This window comes from Aptenodytes patagonicus, chromosome 7 (assembly GCF_965638725.1).
Source record: "Aptenodytes patagonicus chromosome 7, bAptPat1.pri.cur, whole genome shotgun sequence".
Lineage (NCBI taxonomy): Eukaryota > Metazoa > Chordata > Aves > Sphenisciformes > Spheniscidae > Aptenodytes > Aptenodytes patagonicus.
Window position 1 is genome coordinate 31,119,087 of NC_134955.1, and position 23,513 is coordinate 31,142,599.

Sequence of the window (23,513 nt, forward strand, 5' to 3'; positions counted from 1 at the left end):
TTCCACTTATCCATCTAGGGGCAGAAGTGGGTTCATACACTGCAGATGCCAATTTTTATATTCTTAAATATTTTTCCCTCAGAAAAATCAGGCAATGCCTCATTAAGGATATCTTACGATTTACCATTTCATTAAATTGCAGATGTAAATTCATACAGTATCTCAGTAATACAGATTAGTCCAAAGGGAATACATACATACATAAAATTATAAGGATTGAGCACCAACTCCTCAATCTGCCGCAGACAGTATGAGCTGTTTATTCAGACTTTACAAGCTATGGATTATACACTCTGTAGTCTCACATAGTTATATCGTTGAGATATGTATTTCATCTCAGCTGAAACCAGGCAATACAATTCCTTTAAAATCAGATGAATGACATTGTTATTATCTATTTTAAGAGGTTTGTCAGAACTATTAGATTTCAGTATAAACACACATGAAAATAGCTTTGTAAAATTTCTCATGACAAAGAATTCTCTCAAAATTTCAAAGCTCATACACAGTTTAAAGTTTCATTTCCAAATCAGTATCTTCCTTTAAGAGAAAAATATGAATTGGTTAAATACAGTGCAGAACACTCAGGAAAAACTTTCCAGTAAAAAAAAAAAAAAAACACCAAAAAAACCCCAGAACAAAAACAAAAAAAAAGGAGTTATACACTGGAAAAAAGAATTTTACTTAAGAATTTTGTAGGATCTTTTTTTGAAAGTGCATTTTAAAAGAGTTCAAAGAACATTGGTCAGGAACGGGCAAAAAATAGTCAGTGTTTCTACCTGCATGCAGGGAAATGGGTTTAAGTACCACTCAGGTTTTGTTTCAGATGCAAACTTTTGCACTTAATTACTATTTTGTAGTCAAATAGTTGTAACATTACAAGATATATGGTGTCACTATCCTCAAATACTTCATTAAAAAAATTAAGGAAAGCAGAGAAACAGCATGGTGGATATTAAAAGATCTCAGCCTGCATAGCCTGGTGAAATGAAGATGGAAAGGCAGGAAAAGATGTCTCTTCATGGAGGTAAATATCCAGTAGCTTGCAGTATTATTTGAGGTATTGGTATCAGCAAAGTATAAAGTTAGGCTGATAGTTAGGAGGTCCAAGGCATGACCTTCAAACAGGGTGGAAGAACCTACACTGTTGGACGTAACGGCTTGGAAGGCTCCTGGGAAGAACCAGGACAACACAGGCATTAAGCACCGACGGCTGAGATGTCCCTCTTGGGGTGTCACCTCTGCAGCCACTGCTGTAAGGAAGCCCAGCTGCTGTCACTTGTTGGTTACTCTCCACACTGCACTTCCAACTTTTATATCCTGAATTTCAAGGCTTCTGCAGGTCACAGCATAAGACAGATGTTTTTAATGTTGGGGTTTTTTTAACCTGGTGATCCATATGCTTAAGAAGAGCAAAGGCACTCACCTTTCTCTGAAGCTTTGGAGATCAGCTGTGGCTAGAAACAGAGCTGAACTGGGTGCAGAAGAGCTCTTACTATTCAGGTTGGCAGGGACCTTTGAATATTTTGCCTATCTTTGGAGCACTGAATAACGTCCACTTCTCAGCACTAGCTGGTAATTTCCCTAACAACCAACCTGCTATTAGACAGCCCTTGTAACACATACTAACACTCCTGTCCTCTCCTCCATCACAGTTTGTGATTTGTGGCCTTTTTTAATGCAGACCTCAGTTTTACTATGAGAATTGGGAGCATATTATGGCCTGTGGCAGGGGAAGCCAGGAACAGAGACCTTGGGCATCCTCCACTAAATGTCTATTGAAGGGGTGCCTGAGACTGCAGTGGACTCTGTGAGCCCAGGGATCACTTCCCAACACCTGGTACGCATCAAACTGCCGCCTTCTCCTTTTTAGATCACGCCTGGCTTATAATGAAATGGGCAACATTGTATGGGAAGTTGCAGTCACACAGATTCTCATATTACAGCTCACATTTGGAGTAGATTACTGTGCTCCATTTCACCAGAGAATCTGGATTTTTTGATACCTATGTACAAAATTTTAATTCTTCCATGTCAGATCCAGCTTCCCCTTCATTTTAGTATATTCCACATAGTGCAGGCTACTTTGCTGAGCTTTCTGACGACCCAAGAGAAGCATGGGGGATGGTACTATTTCAATAAAAACTGTATTCACCTCAAAGATTCTTTGGTTGTCATCTTTCTTGACTTAAAACTTTTGCCTTCAGTGCTCCCTGGACGCCCTGTGACTTTCTGCCACAAACACAAATACGAACAGTACATTTGGCTCCCGATGGATGGAGACTCAGCCTACTCTAAGAGCTTCCTCAGCAGTGCTGAAACCAAATGGCTAGCATGATCTGCTGGTCCACACACACATAAGGGAAATTTCTCAAAATAACACAGCAGAACTACAGAAAGAAAAAAAGACTTTTATTTTCTAAAAATCATCCTTTTTTCATATTTCATTAATTAATATTTAACTTTTATACAACTTTTTGTACACCTATTTACATTTATTTGTGTTAAGTGGGCTTTGTTTTAAACATCGTCTTTCACATTTGAAAAAAAAGAAAAGGTAAGGGGAGCTGAGATGAAAGGTTGTGTAAGAGTGGTCCTTCACTCTTCTAAGAGTTGTTTGAGATGCACCTCCTTAACTTGGGACATCTGAAACATAGAAAGAGGCCAAAAAGAAGATCAGCAGACCCAGCAAATACCCTGGGGCCCTCAGACCTCTCCTTGGAAACTCCAAGTACCTTTTAGTTCATCAGAAGTCTCTTTGTGGCCCCTCAATATCACCTGTGGGCTTCAGCAGAAATCGGAGGGGAGGGGGATGTTGAGTGAGCGAAGCCACCTAGTCCAGCGGGACCCTGACCCTGTAGCAACTCGTAGAGGCTCGTGCTGCTGCTGGACCCTACCAGTGGAAATACAAGGGAGAAAGCCCACGTTACCATTGATAATCACCAGAAAATAACACAAAAAGCACTAAAGTATGCAAATCAACAACCTGTGTACAACGACCTTACCTTTTCTGTCACTGCTGCTCAAGGGCAGCAGCTCTCATGCCAGCTGGGCTTGTGTTATGGGCCCATAAAACATTGGGCAGGCGTTTGCAATCACTTGACTCGGTTGCTGGTGAAAAGGCACTTGGAGGAAGGAGCATGCCTTCCTCTCTGTGTCGTTAGGATCAAACGTTTGGCTCTCTCTCAGTGCCTGCCACGGGTAGTGGCAGCAGAGAGGTGATCATTTGCAGGTACTGCAGGAGTGGCATAAAAGAGTGAGGTAAAGCTAGAGAGGGTATTCGTCTTGCAGTTGTGGAAACCAAGCTACCAAAATGAAGGTTTTCTTCCATTTTAAATAAAAGATAACAGGAATGAATGGGGGAACCGATTTCATACAGCCCACCAGTGCATCGTAAGGGAATTTTTACAATGTTCTTTGGTAAAAGTATCACAAAACACAATTTTTGCAGTGAGGTCAATAGGCAAACAAAAATAGGAGTGACAAAACCACTATCGTAGGTGCGACCCAGGAAACTTTCTTGGCCTGGGGTTACACTTCATGTGTGATATTATTCATCTGAAATGCTGGAAAGAAAGAACAGGCTAATATAGTGAATCTTGCAATTGGTAAAGTCTGGAATGAAGATGGGGAAGGAATGAAAAACTACTTCAGATAAATAGCATCAGACAAAATGTGCTGGTGGGAATAATTATTAATTTCAGAGATAAACTGCCATATTTACCCAAAAAAAGTATTTTGCTCCCATCACAATACCAGATTTGTAGAAACTGTCCCGCATGGTTAGCTGTACTTCTTGTTAGCACCACAGTTGGCTCTCCCGCTCTGAAAATTATCTCTAATCTCTGTCAACACTTCTCCCATCCAGCAATGCCAAAATCCCTTGCCAAAACCTGTTGAGCTTGTTCAACACAGAAGTTGGTTTGGTCCATAGCTTTCTGGTGATCCATCTCAGCTGCTTCAGTTTAGTCTTTCAGACCTTTTCAGGGCTCTCTAGTTTATTACCAGTAATGCAATCCCTTGTCTCCAATTTTAGTGCACAAACCCTTTCATTAATTACTCCTGATAACACACTTTTCTATGTTGAGGGGAAAAAAAAAAAAACCTCGATATCCTACAAAGATCACAATATTTAATCAATTCGGATGTGCTTACACCTTTATTCCAGGCTCGACTGATGGGCAGAACACCAGATTGATGGGCAGATGATTGACCACCACACATATGCAAGAAATGTAAATGAGGGATAGTAGGGGAAATGTTTATCTGCCTTCCAACAAGAAGTCCATTTTCCCAGAGAAGTGTCTTCTCTTTTCTCAGGCCTGCTGGGACCTCACAGGGACATTCCCTCACTGACTGACTTATGACGCAGCGATTTCTTCCCTTTGCGTGTGGAGTTCTTCAGGCCACAACTATTATATTGGTCACCCAGGTGCCACACTATGAATGAAAAACGTGGATCAGATGTGTTCTTGCTGTAGCAACTGAGCCATGACTGCGGTTCTTTTTAAAACCTCTTCCTTGGCGCTGCCCAGGTTCCTTTTTATTTACACAGTCCCAGCCATCTTTTTCCAACCAGTAGAATTCCTACTCAGACAGCACCTGCAGAAATTGCTAAATATCTGACTTTATCTATTGAACATGTCTCCAGGAAAAGGCAACCAGCTGCAAAGTCCAAGAGAAGAGTTTGACACACAGCCAGTGCGCACATGCTCTGACATGAATTCCAGCCTCCATCCCCATATGCAAACCCACTCATGCACAACATCCAAGCCAGACAACCTGCCTGGATCTCCCTCATCAAAAGACAGGATTATCTAGAGTATGATTCTACATACCAACTCCACAAGCCATCCTCTAACTTGCAGAGGAAGGAAGACTGTAGACAGGCCATTTGGGACATCTACTGGAGCTCCCTTTCCCATTGCTATTACTGATGTCGTGACACTCCTAAGCTGTGATAGGCACCATTTGTCTTGCTGTTGCTGGGCCTTCTGCCAGTTTTGGTGCACAGTAAACAGCAAACAATCTGCCCTGATGAGTTTCCATGAGTTGTAATAGGAGATTCTGGGACTGCTTTATCTCTGTTGGCTTTTTTGCCTGTGAACACTGGGAGATCTTTCCTTCTCCATTCATAACACTGAGCTACTGCCCTTTCTCCAGCAAGTCCCAATTTCCCCTTCTGTCAGGAATAAACACGTTATTCAAACTCTTCACCAACATACTATCCTGCTAGGCCTTCTGAAGTGCCCCGAATGCCTTGAGAAGGTCCCTTCTCTAAGGTTGTTTCAACAACACTTTCAGTCCAGTAGCATGGATCAAATTGGTAACAGAAATCCTTTCAAGCAACTTCCTCAGAGTCATAAAGCGTATTATGGAGACAGACTAGAATACCTGTGATCCTGCATCATACTCCTTCTCCAGTTAGTGATAGGCTCCCAGATTTCTCCACAGCATGAATTATCTGAAGCAAACACGTCCCCTAAACAAACTCCACCAACAGCTTCCAAGCCTACCAAGTGAAGCTAGTGCTGCTCCTCCAGTTTTCCTGGTTCCTCAGTCCTCAGCCTCCCACAGTGATCTTTGCTACTTTCTTTATGCAGAATATTTAGTTCCTCTCCCTGCTGGAACTGATACTCAAGTCTACCACAGCTCCCCACATGTAGCCAGATGAGCTAAATAGATCAACTTACAGGACAGCATTTTATAATGCTGTGGATTTGAAAAACCAGATTCCCCAAGAAGGGGCGACATAAGACATTTAGGCTTGCCATTCCTTCTTCTAAGGGTCAAAACTTCCTCAATATTGTAGTTGTCTTCATAGTTCCTCGTGTATTGATCCAACGACAAAGAGAACAGGAGGAAGTTGGTGCCCAGGAGGTAGCAGTCAAACAGGGCAAAAATTACATTCTCAGATATTTAAAATCTAAAAATATGTATTCTGAAATTCCAATTTACTAGACTTGAATGAAAACATCTAGATATTGCTTTCAGTGACTGTAGGTTTAAGAAACACTGTCACATATGAACCAGCTTTCCAGGCTATTCTTATACAGAATACAACACTTTATATAGAATTTAAGACTCTACTCACGTGTTCTGCAATGTGAACTCCACCTCCAGCTCTTCACGTGCCTGAAGAGAGGGGAAAAAGAAAGGTACATCATTACTTATTTTTCTTCATAGCTTTCATCATACCAGTTACGTATAATTTGTAAAATATATATTCAGAATAGCACTTAAGAAAATTCCCAGAACATAAGAATAATTTGCCAGAAAACCCCGTGGTGCCAACTGAAGATATTGAATTTTAAGATACTGAGAAAGCAGTTGCTAAAACTAGTTTTTTGAAATCTAAATGCCATATGAGCATGCAGTTGTAGGAACTGCTATTCTGCTAAAGCAGCCATTTTTCAGATTTTAATTCCCAACACAAAAAGAATCAGCTGCTTTAATATTATTACAGTTTAAAGTGGCTGAAAATTCAGAACTCATACCAAGAACCAACAAACATGCCAGAAATATTCAGAATTAAGGCACTGAGTAATTAGTTCTAGCTGGTTCCATCCTAGATTTTTAGCACAGAGATTTGTTCTTAACAAAAACTAGCATGGAGCACTCATACAGGGATTTTAAGTCTTTCGTATAATAGCAGCAAAATACAGTTTAAGTAGATTTTTCCTATAATGAAACACTGTAAAAGGATATATTTAAGTGGAAGGAAAGAATTTGCTTTTGTTCTCACTAATTCCATTGCTCACCTGTGGATTCAGCTGAAACTTCACTCGAACAGTACGTCCTACAGTGAGTTTATCTATGTCAAAGAGAACTGTGCATAGTTCGTCATCCCTGGTGATTGTGTCTTCATCACAGACCTTTAGCTCCAGCACATTCTGCAAAAATGGAGGTATTTCTATGTCTAAGAGCTCCATAAGGCAGAAAAATCTCAAGACTAGATTTTCCTCCCTCTCCCCTCCAGTTTTAGGGGAAGAAGGAAAAGAGAAAAAGAAACAGAAAAGGGAAAGAGATTTGGGAGTATTAGACTTCACATTACTGTCAACTGTATGTACACAAAGAAGCAGGTACTGTCAACTGTACGTACACAAAGAAGCAGGCTTGTCTGCCTGGGGAAATGAAACAGGACAGGCAGGTCATGCAGAACATTCATGAATTTGTGATAAATAACTGTATTAAGTGTTTCTACATTTATGGCCGTTGGCTCTAAGTGTATAAAACAGGCACAGGTACATAAAGAATGTTTAAAGGATTTCCTTTCCACCATACCTAGAACTAATTGATCTTACTGTTATTTTTATGTGAACTTTATCTTGGATTTCACTTGTATATGTCAAGATCGGGAATAGGATAGTAAGGCCATATTCTGTAGGGCATTTAATTGCTTCTCACTGCTTCAGTACAGTAGATGTTTAAGTAACAAATAGCTGGAACAGAACAATACTAAGGAGGATGTAAGCAACAGAGTTTTTTCTGAGGAATCTTTAACACTTCCAGTGTTTGGAAACTAACTATATACTTACTGGTTTATTGCAGTTTTGCATAATCTACTGACTATCTGCAGACAACGAATGGTGAAAAAAGTTTATTTTCACTACCTTGACTCGGCGGTCAATCTTATAGCAGAAAGCTTCATTCCAGACGGGGTTTTTGCTGTTCCTGATGGTTCTGGTCCGAACCTTCTCGGTTGAGGCAGTAGGCAGCCACAGTGTCACGTAACAATCTGAAAGGGTGACTGTATAACGAGAAGATGAGCAGAGTGATAACGTATCCAGAGAAAGAATTACTGCACTGTGCACGTTTAACCCTAATAAGACAAAGATAACACAATAGGGGATTTCTTCCTAAAGAATATACAGGGTGAGGAGTACATAAGACAATGAAGCACTCATGGGAACACAGAAACATCCTCACACATTTGCCGTGCTCATTCCCAATATAAAGTTTTATTTGAAATAGCACTGTACTCCACATGCAGTACAAGCACACCTATCCATGGTGCATTTAGCTTTATATTCATGGCTATCCAAATGACTGGGGCAGGGTAATGTTGCCAAATGTTGCCATGAGAATATCTACCGCTATATGCCCTCTTCCATGCGCACTCACATCAGCTCTAGGGTAGCTCCTTTGTCACTCAGGCAACACATCTCACAACCTTCGATCTGGGCTGCAGAGAGACTTGTTTTCTAGCATTTCCTCCCCTGATTTGGTACCTTAACTAGTTGAAAGCCTTAATCAAAATGCTGACTTAAATGAAGAATGACAGATTTTTTTGCCAAAAAGTGAAGTGTTCCCCCATCAAAGCTGAAAAGTTTGATTTCCTTATCACAAATCAGAATATGCGAATTTCATATTCATTCATATATTTGGTTAAATTTTTAGAAGTTCTGTCTTTCTTAGCAAGTCTTTTGGAAAACAAAATCAGTGTCAGCACCAGGGTTAAGTTACAATTCATCCTATTCCTTCCTACCACTCTATCTGCAGACTACAAAAATCTTTCTGTCACTCAAGTCTGGGGAAGGAAGCCATAAGTGCCACCAAAGGCATCAGCTCCTTCCATATTCTGACCCCCCACGTTTGGAGGGAGAACCGCCAGGGAGTGAGACTTGCAGAAGCTTGACACAGGCACCGATGGCCTTTCTCTCATACATATAATGCAATACATATCCTCCCTATTTCACATTAGCAGTGCTCAACCAGTCATCTGGTTCTTACAGCAACCTTGTGAGTCAGAAGAGGTCAAATAATTCAACCCATAGTCAATCCCTGCATCATGCTCAAAACCTGTAAGTGTTATTACATCATAATAAGTACAATTTTCTTCATGTATTTCCTCTTTATCTTTCAGTAACAACTACAGATTTAGATTTTTCTACCAACCGTATTTCTCCCAAGTTGTGCTTTTATCATGTAGTTAACCATGCTATCACTATCAGCAAAACCTTGATAATGACTGTGGGAAGGAAAGTGTTTCCAGAAAGTTCCCTTAGCCAAACCTGATCAGAAGAGCAAGACCGATCAGACATTCAGCAGAGGCACAAGTGTAAGCAGATGAAAATGTAAATGGTTAATGATGATTAATGCTGGAGCTTCCATTTTCAAAGAGATTGAGACACACTGACAAATTACTTCACAGTGGCAGTGTAAGGATTAAGCTAATAAGTACATTGAGAAAACTCGAGTGGCTTGCCCAAGATCCCATAATGCAGTCAGTATCAGGGTCCAAAACATAGTCTAGATTTCCAGGCCTATACCCAAATCTACTAAAATTATCTTGCTCTGGAACAACAGTAGGGAGAAAGACTTTCAAAGCATATTTATTTTCCACTGGTAAATAGAAATGTGAGAATCAAAGACCAAGAAGAAAGATTCACTTCAATAAATTAAGCACAAATATTTCACTAACAAGAAAATACAAAAAAATACTATTGAAATGGGAAACACCAAGGTTTAATCAGAAAAACAGGAAAGCTAAAGTGCAGGAAATAAATGCTAACTCAGAATTGTAGCAAGAAGCATACTGTTACCATTACAAACAGGTAGAAAAGGGATACTTTCCCATAGTTGAAAATACCAAGGTTTCGAGGAAAACTAACTGAAATGTTTGGATTCCCTAATGCCTTTTTAATGCCTCAGAAAAGGTAAAGCCTGCCTGACATAGCCTTGCCACTACAGACAAAAAATGAATTTTTTTTCCACAGTAATTTGAGTTTCCTCAGAAAACGAATTTTCTGCTGAGAAAATACTCTTGCTGAAAAGTTTTCAAATCTTTCTGCCAGATACACTTTAAACAAAGCCTTGGGAAGCCCAAGTTCTGAATTCGGGGCATCTCAAGGGGGTAATGATTTTCATCTGTTCCTGAGACCAGAACACAAGGAAGTAAGGCAATATGATGTGGCAGACGTGCCAACAGGCTTCATGAAGAAAGACTGTACGATTCACTGTGGTAAGGAGCGACTGTGAGCAATTAGCTCCTGAGAAGGATAGCCACAATGAATTGAAGCAATAAGCAGGCGACCTGCTGGAGTACTCAAATGCACGTGCAATTGTGCATGCAGGTTTGCAGATGCAATTGCGGTGACTGCCTGGTCAGATCACATATTTGGTTGATGCAAATCACCACTTAGGCATTTGAAGATCTGGGTTTTGTTAAATAAAAAGTCAGTGCATACAACTATAGGCCCACAAAGTGTGTGTTTCTGCACATTAAGCTAGGCCTTTAATCTGTAAGAAACCCAGAACTTTACATCTTATAAGGTGCTCTCACTTTGTCTAATGAACCAAATCCCTTTTTCAAAATGACACAGTAAATATCACAAAGTAGCTTGATCATCTGTCATTTCTAGAGTAAAAAATATTAAGACATAAACAGTAAACAAAGCGTTCAGTAAATCATAGCAGATTTTTTAAAGCTGAAAAATAAAAGGAAAAAGATAAATAAGCACAGTAGTATTACATTGTGGAAGACGCAGAAGTAACCCAGAATACCACAAGTGAGTGCAGCAGAGATTTGTTCCCTGATAGTAATCATTCTTTCAAAAATACTGTTGTTAAGCACAACTTTCACGTGTTCCAACCACATTCTTCCTGCCAGAAACCGCCAAATCCAACCTCAGATGAGAAGATAGAGTTTTCCCTCTACTCTTGACCCATTACATTAGTTGAAATCTCAAAATATATAGTAGATTAACTAAAATTTACAGCTGGTTTCCTTTGAAACTATGATGTGCTGCATGAAATTCTGAGTGTGCCAAAAGAAATTCAATTCTGAGCGATGTTCAGCAAGATTTTGGTGAACATATTGTGGATTTTCCTTTCTGTTTTACATCTTTCCAATTTATTCTTGTGGTCTTTCAATTTGAATTTTCTTTTTCTCTTTGTCTTTATTTTGCCTTTTTCTTTCTTGCCTTTCCAACTTCTTTACACAGATGTTTCACCATTCAGATTTCCCCATGAAAGTGACTCAGTGGCATAACTGCATTTTGAAAGGCATCTGAACAAGCCCCAGTGCACCCAGGAGAGTGGGCTATTGAGGACCCACATCTGTGGAACAGAAGCTGTGAGGAAGCTCCTCAATGAATTGGAAATTTTAAAATTCAGAATTAAACCAGTCCCTCCCCTGAGTAAGTCAGTGTCACATCTGGACAGTGAACAAACTGTTCTTTCCACCTATTGCAAGTCTTATTCTTCCACTGAGGATTTTAATTTTATATTTGCTGCCACACTGGTTCAACAAGCTGATGCCCACTAGACTGCAGAGGCAGAGAAGGTGAATCGTTACAGGGCTTCAACAGCTGGATATCACCAGACTCTGTAGACTTCCCTACTGCAGAGATTTCCTCTATCTTGGTCTCTTCTCACTATTAACTCTTGTTCTGTGATCTGGCTATAGCATTTTTCTCTTGTAGTGTCTATTGTAGATATCCTTTTCTTGCTTCCCCTCACTATCCCTCGCTTAAACTCTCTCAGTAGTGCTCTGTTTAATTTTTTTCTGACTTTTAAATTGCTCCATTCTCTAGGTTAAATAAATTCCAAGACACAATGGATTTTATAATCTCTTCTTGCATATTTATAAATTCTGCAGAAGTAATAGAATGGTTTTGCTTCTACTTCTGTTATTTTCACAGGCTTTCCTACTACTGCTGATTTTACATTTGCATCACCAGTCCTCTCCTTTCTTCTGTCCAGAAATTCTGTAGGGAATACTCAGGTTTCTTACTCAAAAGTACAATAATTTTCATCATTTAAAGAGCAGCCCTCTGATCAGCAGCTAAGTCTGATGTCACAAGGGTAGGAAATACGTCTCATACAGTGAGGTATGAAAGTAAGAGATGAAATGCATCACCTTGCTTGAGTTAGCCTCTTTACACTTAAGAGCAGAAAGCAACACTTCAGTATCACAATAAAAATAATTCTTGCAAACTTGCAGCAACATATCTTTTTATTCCTACACAATTTAAGAACAATAACACTGACCAAATATTTTCTTTACTTTAAAGAATTATAAGAAACATCTAACAATAGTAGAAGTACTCACGCAAGTCTGCCTTCCGGACATTCCTCACTCTTAGTATTTTTACAGTGAGCAAGTTGAAAGGAGATACTGGTCTCTGCACAACAATTCAAAAAAAAGAAAAAAGAAAAAAAGACAACATTGAGATTAATATTTTAGTCTATAGTCACAGACTACTGCAACCCTAAAGTTCTAAGGATGTAGATAAAACAAGTTTTTTAAGGTTGAGCCAATATCATTTATCAAACCAACTGGAGCAGTTGGAAAAACGATACAAATTTTTGGCACAGAAGCCTTTTCAGGTCTGAAATAGAAGCAACAGATTTCAAAACCACATATGATTTGAGAATAGGCGCTGAGAGTTTGATTTGATAAAGATGACTTCTTTCTAACACCACTCCATTATTATCACAATAAACACCCCTACAGCACATGCATGGGTATCCTCACCTCTTACACACCATTGCCTGCAATAGAACGGACTGTCTCTGGGACACCAAACACTGCCACAGTAGCTGTGCAAGAGCTAAGCGACCACCATGCACCACCAAAAGCTCCTGCACCAGCACAAGCTCCCACACACAGCCTAAAAAGACGGAAATGCAGCGGACAGTGACGAGGTACTTCTCATGAAGACTCTGATCCATCTCTGATCTTCAGCCCTGATCCCCAGCAGAAAGCTACAAAACTCTTTCCAAAGATGATCTTGGGAATTAACTCACAACTCCGCTAGATATCAGACACCTTGGGCTCAGATATATTAATCCTATAATATCCCGTAACTTCCATGGCTCATACTAATATGTCTTCATATTCCTTAGGCTATAAATTAACTCTTTCCCCATTTCACCTTGGAGACAACTACTTAACATCTTTCTCTCCCCTCCCACACTAACATCCTCTGTTTCATAGGTACCATCTTTCCTTTTAAAACCAGTGTATGTACCGATATTATTTCTCTCAACACTTGCTTAAAATTGGTATTTAGCTTTGAGTCTACTGATTCTGTTTTAGAACAGAAACAGGTGGTTTGTGCCCAAAAACTTGTCTAATTTTTCTAGCTATACCAGTTTGTAAGAACAGATATTAGCTCTACTCATAAACCCTCTCACTCCGTACTATACTCTAGTAAAGTTAATACAGTGTCCTAACACAAACACACGGGTGTTATTACTTTGCATCTGAAGTGCCTGTATTAATCATAAGCAGCAAAAGTAAAAACGATGTACTGATGTTAACTAATAAAATGTACCTTGCTACTATTTCCTTCATACACGCTATACATTTTGCCGGACCATTTGTCTTTCCAGCTGTAACACAAGGCTTATCCTGAAGTGTTTCACAATGCTTTGACAAGGTGTTAAGCAACTGGGACCACAATGTGACACTGGACACTAACACAATGTAATGAAGCAGGTCCTTGTCCTCACCAACGAAAATCTCAGCACCTCTGAAAATGCAGCAGAGATGAAGAATAGCCTCTAGGAAACAGCCTGGGTAATCCCCAGCATATCCTCTTGCGCTTCCCTTTGGGTCGGCAAGGGGCCTGAAGATGCAGAGTTGAAGGTCAGTGATACAACAGCAGGAGGGTCGGAGCAGTCACTGATATGGGCACATTTGTTCTACATTATCTTAACCTGTCCAGACTCTAGCACAGTGCACAGTTTGCAAGCACTTGAATTGTCAGCTGTGGGACATTTCAGCTGTCTCAAAGAGTATATCACACGTCTACCCGCTCCATTATCCCAAACATGGCCACAAAGAAGAACTTGGACAGACACACCTTGAAAGAAAAAAACTAGTTCTTTTTTTGGGGGGGGGGGGGGAATAAATTACAGTCTCCAATCAAAAGCAACCAAAAGACACCATGCCCAACTACATAGTTGAACTGCCAGAACTGCTTTTCTATATGCATTAAATAGAACTGGGTAAAACACAGAAGCACTCCTAGGCACAGGGATCAACAGCCAAGGCTTGTCTATCCTTGCCAAATCTACTGACATGTTTGCTACATTTATGCTTGGTCCCTGCTTTCCCACCCAATAAATCCTAAATGTTTTTGTCCTCAGCAATGCTATTTCAGCAGAAGAGGTGGAGCATATCTTTACCAAGGAAGGATGGGACTTGCATCTCTTGAATACAGAAGAACAGACTTGAGCAGAAATTCCCCATGCCAGGGAAGTGCTATAACCACTAGGTTGGACACATGGACACCATTTTAAAGAAATAACCTTTGCTCAGTTCTTTGAAAACAAGCATCTAGACCTCTATTTTGTGTGTCTCAAGTGGATAGTGGTATGTCCCTGCCGCCCTAAGTGGCACACAGAGATAGGATCTAAGAAGGGTGTTTCTGTGCTCAACTGTCCCTGTTAGCTGGATATACCTATTTATGCAGTTCCCTGCTCAGCTGTTACAATTCCCATTCTGGTGTATCTAACTCTCCAGACATATCGAATCCATCCTTTGTTCGCTCTGGGTTGTGGAGTCCGTTCCCATACTAGTGACTCGGAAGTCAGACCTTATAGCTCCTAACTTTTAGGTGCCTGAGTGCTTTGTCAAGTTTAGCTGCCAGCAACTTACTCAAAGACGCACTGAAAAACTATTGAGGGGCATATCTTAAACTGGATAATCTGCTAGTAATAGGCAATGACTTCCACATCTTTCCCTTTAACGTGATGATGATCATATCACAGGGTGGGTAAGTTCTGAGGCCAGAAGCCTCTGAGGTCAGTTATTATGCACACTTTGACTTTCATCTTCTGTATTTACTTTGTCTGAGACATGATTGTTACCTCATAAACCGGAAACACAAGCCAGGCATTTTAATAATCACTGTTGAAACTACTTAAATGTAGGAGATTGCAAACGCAGGACTTGGTCACACTATCCTACGTCAGATAAAAGTTCAATTAAGTCCTGTGGCACACCTGTGCAATCCTTACATATCTAGTCCCAGGGAAGTCAATGGGAGTATTCACATACATGAGTGCTCATCCATATCAATGAGTTACATAACTGGTCTCTAAAACTGCTCTGTTTCAGTAAAATTCCAAGCTTATACTTCTACAAAAGTCTTTTATAGAATTTTTTTTCTTGAGGAGCAAAACACATACAACATTCTCAAGTTATATCAAGAGAAAAGGCGATTATCAAAGTAAAACAGTGTGTCAGATCTATTTGGAGCAGAGCACTCTTCCCTTAGCTTTCTCTTCAAAAAGGAACAGAAATCTCATCATTACTTTAAAAACTATGAAGACCAACAAAGAAAACACTCAGCCCTGTCAGAAAGAGTGGCAGGACTTTAAAACACAGATCGTTGCCTTGCTTCTGACCTGGGTCAGGTATGTAGCACCTTTTAACTTCAAAGAGGTTTGGAGCCTCAAGGGCAGGCAGGATTTCATTACATTACTATGTCTACCACCTCAGGCAAGGTCAAACACATAAGAAACACTTTTCCTTGTACTACATGTTTTGTATTTATTTCATCCATTTTAAAATATCCCATAGCTGGGTCTTATTAAGGCAGTAGAAGTCACTGGGATTCTTCCAGAATAACAAATGGAGCAGCAGTGACTCAAGGCCTGTTTCTTTCCAAGGCCTATGTAAAACTTCTGTGGCTTCAGACTGCCATTTCATGTGATTTTTCTTCTCTTCCCATTTGCAGCTCCACAGCTGGACTTGTATGTTAGAATAAATCCAAATCTTAGAAAAAAAACCAAGTCAAGCATTTCCACAGTTCATCATGGCTTTTTCTCAAGACCATGCTAGCCTATATTATTTTAATATGTAATATTAATACATAATGATATAGTAATTTCAGTAATCTAAAAAGTATTACTTTTTTGCCTGTCAGCTTAAGGGCACTACCAACATTTTCTCACCAAATATTTTACATATTCCCTTTAATTTAAATGGCCACTCAAGTTTCAATCACACACATCCCATGGGTTGCCCTGAAACTGACTCTGATAATGAAAGCTGGTTTCCTTAACTAAGTCATTGAGTAACAAAAAACAACTCAGATGTACTATGCTTATATATTTACCATCATGAAAACCAACCTTCATGGCAAAAAAAAAAAACCCTCAGGCCCTTCCTGATTTTTGCCTCTGTGAGCCTTGAAGAGTTAGGGCAGAAAGAAGGGGCTCTGGGTCCTACTCTAAATTGTATGTACTATATTCAGGTCAGTTCTGCCACCCTAAATACCCTAAAGACAACAGCCACAATCTAAAGCCACTGAACTGTACAGGTCTGACACCTAGAGACCTACTAACAATGTAAAAAGCACTAAGGATTAAAAAAAAAGCTTGATCCTCTAAACACAGGCTAAGTTTACAGGACTAAAGGTAACAATTTTTATGATCCTAGCATACTTCCTTAGGTCTGCAAGACTATACACAGAGGCCTAAAGATCATTTTAAAAGCTACTTTTTGAAGAAACTCTGCAAAGCCTTTGCTTTACCACAGCATTTCATTTTGAACAGAGAAGGCAAGTGGCTTTTGGGCACAATCAGGCATCAAATAGTATAGGCATCAGATAGTATCAATAACAGCAAACCTTCATCAGGCAGACCAAATTTACCACCATTTGCGAGAATCTTTGTATCACTGCAATCCCCCACGTGGAACCAAAGCCCAAAACAAACCAAGCTGGGAAACCCCCGCATCACTGAAGCAGGGGCAAGACCCTATCTTTCTGACTACAGATCCCCAGAGAGTTGCAACTTATATTGGCAGCCCCAAGCCCATTGCAAGTGTCTGAAGACAGCCCCATCCTGTTGCCACTGCCGTTGTTCCCATTTGCTGGCTCATAGCAGCTTATCTGATATATTTTCCTTTATGCTAATACCTGTTAACGTGAACGTCTGCTAATTGCCCAGGGAGTTTTCATTTGCCTGTGCAAAGAATCCATCCTCAGTTCAGCCTTTACTAAACACCTTGATGCTCTTTTTTTGTGTTCAGAGAAGTTTGGGCACTGCTCCCGCTCCTACCGAGCTGATGAGATTGGGCTTGTCAGGAGGCTGAACACAACACATTTATTCCACAGTTTTACCTGTTCTGACGCTGTGTTTTTAAACACCATATTACACAGAGAATTGCAAGCTCTACGACAGGTCATTACAGCACGAAGAAAACTACAAGGAATACTAGAGCACTAAGAAAAACTGAAAGACACATTTAAATGAAGTCTTCTTATGAAGGAATAACATGTAAGACAAGTGGGTGTTTCATCCAAAGAAATCAAAACACAAAAAAAGGGAGGAATTAAAAAATTAATATAGGTGAAGTACAAACCAGCCCAGATACAGTGCAACACCTACTCACAGCATCATAAGCATCAGACACCAACAGAGGCCAGACTATTTAGAGTTTACTGAAAGCCAAGGCAAAATTTCATCTACAGAGTTGAAGTCGCAGCTCAGCTTTTCAGTGTTCAGTAAATATTGCAGTACAGTTTTCCCCCGAGTCACTGAATTCCTAACATTTTTTCTGGGGACCTACATTCAGCACTAGACAGCATTTAATGAAGGGCCAGCTAATTACTACCTACCGTTCTCACCGCTGGTGCTGAGGTGCCCGTAAAGGTCTAGGAAAAACAACACAAGGCAAAGTTAAGAAAACTAAGCTACATGTTAAACTCTTATTTTAGGCTGACATTTAAAAACATCTCACATTCAAAGCCATACTTAGAGCTATGCTCGTTAACGACACTCTTTAGGTGCTTTACCGACCACCAGACACATCACAACCCTGTGCCAGCTTCTTACTTCTTTGACATGAAGAAATGTCAAGAAAATGTGCTTTTTAAGGAAGCACAATAAGTAACATTGTTAGCCCTAAAACATAGCTTGAAAACGCAGACATGCCACGAGGTTCTGTAAAAGGCTAGACTAGGAAAACCATCCTTGCAGTCACAAGATCTGAGGAACAGCAAACTCACTTTCCGTGGATTGCCCGTACACCTCAAATAGCTTGTTATCCTCTGTGATCAACTTAACTGGAATATCAGACAATTTTACCCACTTTATGCTTGCTATCAGCTTCTTTTGCTTACCTCATTTGAACTTAAATTTGATCCCATTGCAGCCCCAGTTGCATATAAGTCCAACGTTAAAAGATACCGAGTCGTACAGCTGGCAGGATCTCCTCATGCAGATTAGGGGTGGAAGAATAGGGATTTTATGACGAGGCTCTCTCGCCCCACCCCTTTATTATTTCCCGTCATTAGGCAGTCCCCTCCTTGCTTCCTGCAGCCTATTAGAGCACCTCAACTGAGTCAGCAGAACGAAGAGCGATTTCTTTTCTACCTACTGTGATGTTTGTGGGGGACACTGAAGCACCTTTCTGCCCAGGGATTGCTTTCTCGAAAATACTACTGCTAATAGAAAGTTTTGCATTTATGCAACAACTCTAACCACCAAGCAAAGCGCTTGTGACTAATTAAATTACAGCTCTCGGAGTATCTCTACACTGCCGCCATCATACTGCATACTATCTTCTTTCCAAACCATGAACTCAAATACCTGTAGCAGTCTTCCCGTAGCAGCATGCAGTTCAGCAAGGTAAGTGACCCCACTGCGGTGCCACAATTAAGTGACTGCAGGACCCATGCTCCTCTGAAACTACTTTGGGCATCTCTGTGCTACACTCAGTGACCTCGCCACGTGCTCAGTATTCTTTACCTGGATATTTAGCGTGTGTCTAGAAAAAAAAGTGAATCCATGTCCAGAAATCTTGCAGTTTGATTTTAAATGCAGCGAGAGGGAAGGGAGGAACTATAAGTAGTAGGTGAAACCTGGGGGTGGAACGATGAGGCAGGATAGAAGATTGTGTACTCCTGCATGGGAGTGCAGCAGTTCACCCGTCCTCAGAGCTTACTTCAAAGGGATCTTGTGTCTGCTTGCTCTCACAGCGGGCCCAGCAGGCACCCTGCGGGAACCATTGGGGCACAAAACGCTCCCTGATTCCTCTACACTCTGGTGTGCGGTGACTCACTGCCTGTAAAAGCAGTGTATTATAGTAGCCCTAAATTAGCATATATGTGCAGGCTGGTAGATTTTGGAGTGTGCAAGACCAGACTCTGGCTCTGCCACACTCTTTCCAGCCTCTCTGCTTGATGACAGGAGGTGGCTAGTACTCACTCTTGCATCACGAGATCCAAGTGATTATTGTTAAATTAATCTCATTCATATTGATAAATAATTCACTTCATGCAGGTAAAGAAAGTAATCTTGCAAACTGCAGTGGATGCCACTTAAATGCCCCCCCTTGTGCCATGGAGGGCAGTATCAAAGCAATTCTGCACAGAGGAAGAGAGAAGGTGTTGTCCAAGGAACATCGCTAGAGCAAAATCCTCTTTTTACACACAAGTCACTTCCTTCTATGTTGATGTCTGCATGATGCACGTGTGATGACTGTTCAGAGAGCCTTAACCAAAATGTGCAGTGGTACTATCTGGTGGTTTCCATCTAAAGCATTTAATAGCCTGCTGCTCACTCCATAGTCACACTTTGCATAGCCTTCTCAATAGATATGGAATCAAAGGAAAATGGCTCATAAATATGAACCTGCAGCATCTGAAATGCTCCTTGAAAGAACGACCAAAAGATATTTCCAACGGATATGAGCATTTCTACCCCAAAGACAAATACCTCCCTTAACTTCTGTCTTTATTACTTTATATCTGTTCATATTACTTTATATTTGTTCATAAATACTTATGAACAAATTTAGGTGGAGCAGTCACAGCTGAGAATCACTTACTTGTGCTCTCGCAAAACTAGTCTTTCCAGCTTTTGAAAGAAGAATGTTTCCCTGGAAAAATTCCAGTATTAAAACTTAAAGTGGGAATCTGCTTCCATTAAAAATGTCTGTAAAACATCCTCTATCAAAGGAAAGAGGGTAGGTTATCCAGCTCAACTTCCCCGAGTTATCCCAGCAGATATATATATCCATACACATTTATACCATCCCAGCTGTTTCACAGCCAGTACAAGACTCCCTGACATTACGTTCTCTTACGCACGTTGCTTTTAAGATCCATAAATGAGATACCACTTCACAATTTAGAACATTATTCCAGAGTCAGCGCATCTTGCCCACTGAATGGTTTCCTGATGTTCAGATTATGTTTTCCCTTTCTCAAAATAATGTCATCATTGCCATATCCAAAATACATTTCCTAAATAATTCTTCCTTTCCTGCTCATGACCCCACCAAGTTTTGTAGCTGATTTTGTCTTCCTTTAACCACTGCTTGTCCAAGCCACACAAGGCGGCTTTGGAATATAGTATCTTTAAAAGCTTTGTGCAAGTCAAGAATTATGATCTCAACAGTTTTTCATTCATGCAGTAAGGTCATCATAGAACTAAGCGCTGAATGTTCCTAACACCCATAACAGTAAGTCCTTGTCATCACTGAGAAAAATTTTAACTGTTGATGGCTTATTCACAGGTAGACACATTTTAAGGACTACACAATCTGCTTCAAAATAAACAGTGATTTTGTAGTTTTTCCTACTGGCATTTTAGAGGTAGAAATATGTCCCTAGTATTATGATTTCAAAAAGATTACTACTTCAAAGGTTAAGTATTATGTTGGGTTTTTTGTATTTTTCCTTAGTTCTTCCACAATTCAAGGAGAATTTCAAAGACAACCATCAAGCATGCAGTAAGTAAATTCATGGGTGAAGTTACCCAAAGTCTAAGAGCCATATACTGGCTCTTCTTGGCAATCACATTTCCAGTGTAAATCATTTAAAACCGGTAATGATCTTCATATACATGCTACTTACACTCTTACTTTGCTTTATAAAGACTAGAGAGACTGTGTTACTGATGAGGGAACACACAGCAGTCTCTTTAAAGCTCTGAGCAATAACAAGGAAAGTTAAAAGGAAGATATAATTTTCCTCTGCTCTCCATCTACTTTGTAGCACACATTTACATGCACATGATTTTGTATCTGTGTCCTAATTAAGGCAAAGTGGAGCAAATATAAAATATCTTGCTGATCTGAGGCAGTGAAAATTCATCTAAATGACCCTGTTGCAAGCACTAGTTTCCCCAACATGATATTCAGATAATTGTATATCTAAGGGCAATAGGCAATAGGTTGCAGGTAGCAATAACAGCTGCATCCAATATCCCACAATTACCTTATATATCACTTTGTCACCTTCTGATAATCCAGGACTACAGAAATGTATGACTAATGGGGTATTTCATATTAATGCAAGAGAAAAGTATCCTTGTACCACCTTTGGGATGACAATGGGAGTTGGTCATCATTTAAACACCTTGAACATAACGAGAAGGGTAAACATCCAAAAACATGCTAGAAGTGTTACAAAATGATAGCCAGATGTCACACTAGAAAAGAAATACTCAGAATTAACAAATAAAGCAAATTAACAAATAAACAAATATAGTGTCAGATCTATAGTTGCGGATTTTCCCTGGCTTTAGCCTTTCAGTTTGTTTTCCTTTTCCTTTTCTTTTTTTTTTAAACAATTCCATAAGCTACAAAACACACACAGACCTCATCCTGCCAATCAAACAAGAGAGCAAGCAGTCCAAGTCAAATTCCAGTTACACAATGGACCTAAGCTCAATAATCTCTGCACACAAGAAGATTTACCATGGATGAAAAGTGTCACTTCCTTCCCCATGGTATCAGATTTCAGTCTCTGAAAAATTCAGCTTTGGCTAGATACTTTTTGGCCTGCCACTAATTTAAAACAACTGTCTGGCATTAAAAAAAAAAATTTTAAAAAAATCTAACTTTCACATTAATATGTTGGCATTTTATTTTCATGTTTATAAATACACCTTCAATATACCTGTCCTTCAATACTCTACAATATCCCTGATGTTTTGTATCACATAAGGTCAAAAAAAAAATCACATAAGATGCAAAAAAGGACTTCCTGAGAAAGCATTCTTGGAGAAGGTGACGGGGGCACAGGTTAGAGAAAAAAGTCTGAAATTTTTTGTATCATCCCTTTGTAAGCAGGAGAGATCTTCAATCTGACTCTGAATTTAAATTCCCAAGAATGAAAGGTTCAAAATCAGTCAGAGATCACACCAGCTGATTGGGGCAGAGGGGGTTATATTTTTACATAAGGCACTATTCTGATTATGACATATATGAAGGAGGACTTCTGCCTTCAAAAGACTATTGAGAAACTTGATTGAAATGATTCCACATGCCTTTGATATGTTTTGGAGAGATAAAATCTCGCTCCTCCTACTCAGTTACCCAAAGCAACTGGGCAGTTTTGCCATCCAAAAATCATTGGTAAAGTATTGGCCCAGCTGTTCCCAGTATATGCAATCCTGCCTTCAGTGTTGTTGCAACAGAATTTCAAATCCAATCCTTGTCTCAAACAGCAGTAGCTCACAACCTTTATCTCTGCCTCTCCCTGTGCTCTGTAGGTCTGAGCATCCAGCAGCATCTCTCTTTACCTTTGCAGGAACAGCCTGAGGTCACCTAACCTTTCCAGGTTCATTCAACACTTCAGACGCTGTTCAAGCAGCTTTTTCTCTTCCCTAGCCCCATCAGACCGCAGGTGTGAGGAATACCAGCACGAGCCTGTGTCAGCTAATTAGCCAGTAATTCCTTTGGCATAAATGTGGCAAGACACATGGTCCAGGACCTTTACAGGGAAATCTAGAGCCGATTTAAATCTGAACCAATTCTCAGAATATCAGGAAGTTACCTCATGTCACCAGCTAATTAAGGGGGTAACTTCATCTACAGTCAGCCTGAGAGATTTCTGAGTCCTAACAGAGACTATAAAGATTCACAGCTAATTGCTTGCAGGATCATGCCATTACATTTAGCAGAGCTTGTGTGACAGGTCACAAACAGGTGTTTTCAAAAGACCTTCCTGGATCTTAAATAGAACAATTATGCCAACGCTGAATCACTTTGAAAAATCCAGCTGATATGTCACTGAGCCTCAGCCCCTTCCTTAAAAAACAGCACCAGTAATACTGAACGTCTCTCCTTTGTTATTTTTGATTAATAGCTGGCAAGCCACTCGAACCATCACATCACAGGCAGGATTCTGAGGTATTGCTGCAATGTGAACAACATGAACAGGTTTTAATAGGACAGAAGAAGCAGCCTTTCCTTCCCCAGACAAGAAACCAAATGAGTCCATTGTGCAGAAAACTCACAAACCACCAAGGTAAGACCACTGAGCCTGGTGAGCCCAGGGAAAGCGTTAGCCTCATGCAGTGTTAGATCGCTGGAGCCAGGTCCCAACTCGAACACCAGCATTTGTCTGACTTTCCTTCAAGTCATTTCCTTTCCTCAGCTCATTCTAAGCCATCCTAATTTTGTGGATCTGCTTCCAAAAACACACATCATCACCACACCTTGGGTGAGTAAAGCTGAAGGCCCAGTGCCAGGTGTTGCAACCACCAAAAACCAGTCGGTGGAATACACCAGGCACAAACTGCACTGCCTCTGTTAC

The 23,513-nt window shown here is 40.2% G+C and overlaps 1 protein-coding gene across 2 annotated transcripts in view; it reads right to left on the reverse strand.

The window, feature by feature from the left end:
• The window catches only part of LOC143163393 (cytosolic phospholipase A2 epsilon-like), a 34,105-nt gene extending 15,939 nt beyond the window's left edge, over positions 1–18,166 (reverse strand). Inside the window, exons 1-6 of one of the 2 annotated variants that reach the window (XM_076344659.1) lie at positions 18,087–18,166; positions 17,583–17,618; positions 12,056–12,128; positions 7,614–7,750; positions 6,762–6,893; positions 6,095–6,135 (exon numbers count right to left, since the gene is read on the reverse strand). In XM_076344659.1, coding sequence (XP_076200774.1) covers positions 6,095–6,135; positions 6,762–6,893; positions 7,614–7,750; positions 12,056–12,128; positions 17,583–17,618; positions 18,087–18,113 — 446 coding nt within the window. In that variant the 5' untranslated portion in view covers positions 18,114–18,166. The remainder of the gene's footprint in view (positions 1–6,094; positions 6,136–6,761; positions 6,894–7,613; positions 7,751–12,055; positions 12,129–17,582; positions 17,619–18,086) is intronic. The other variant, XM_076344660.1, reaches the window with a different exon arrangement.
• Positions 18,167–23,513: the final 5,347 nt, after the last annotated feature.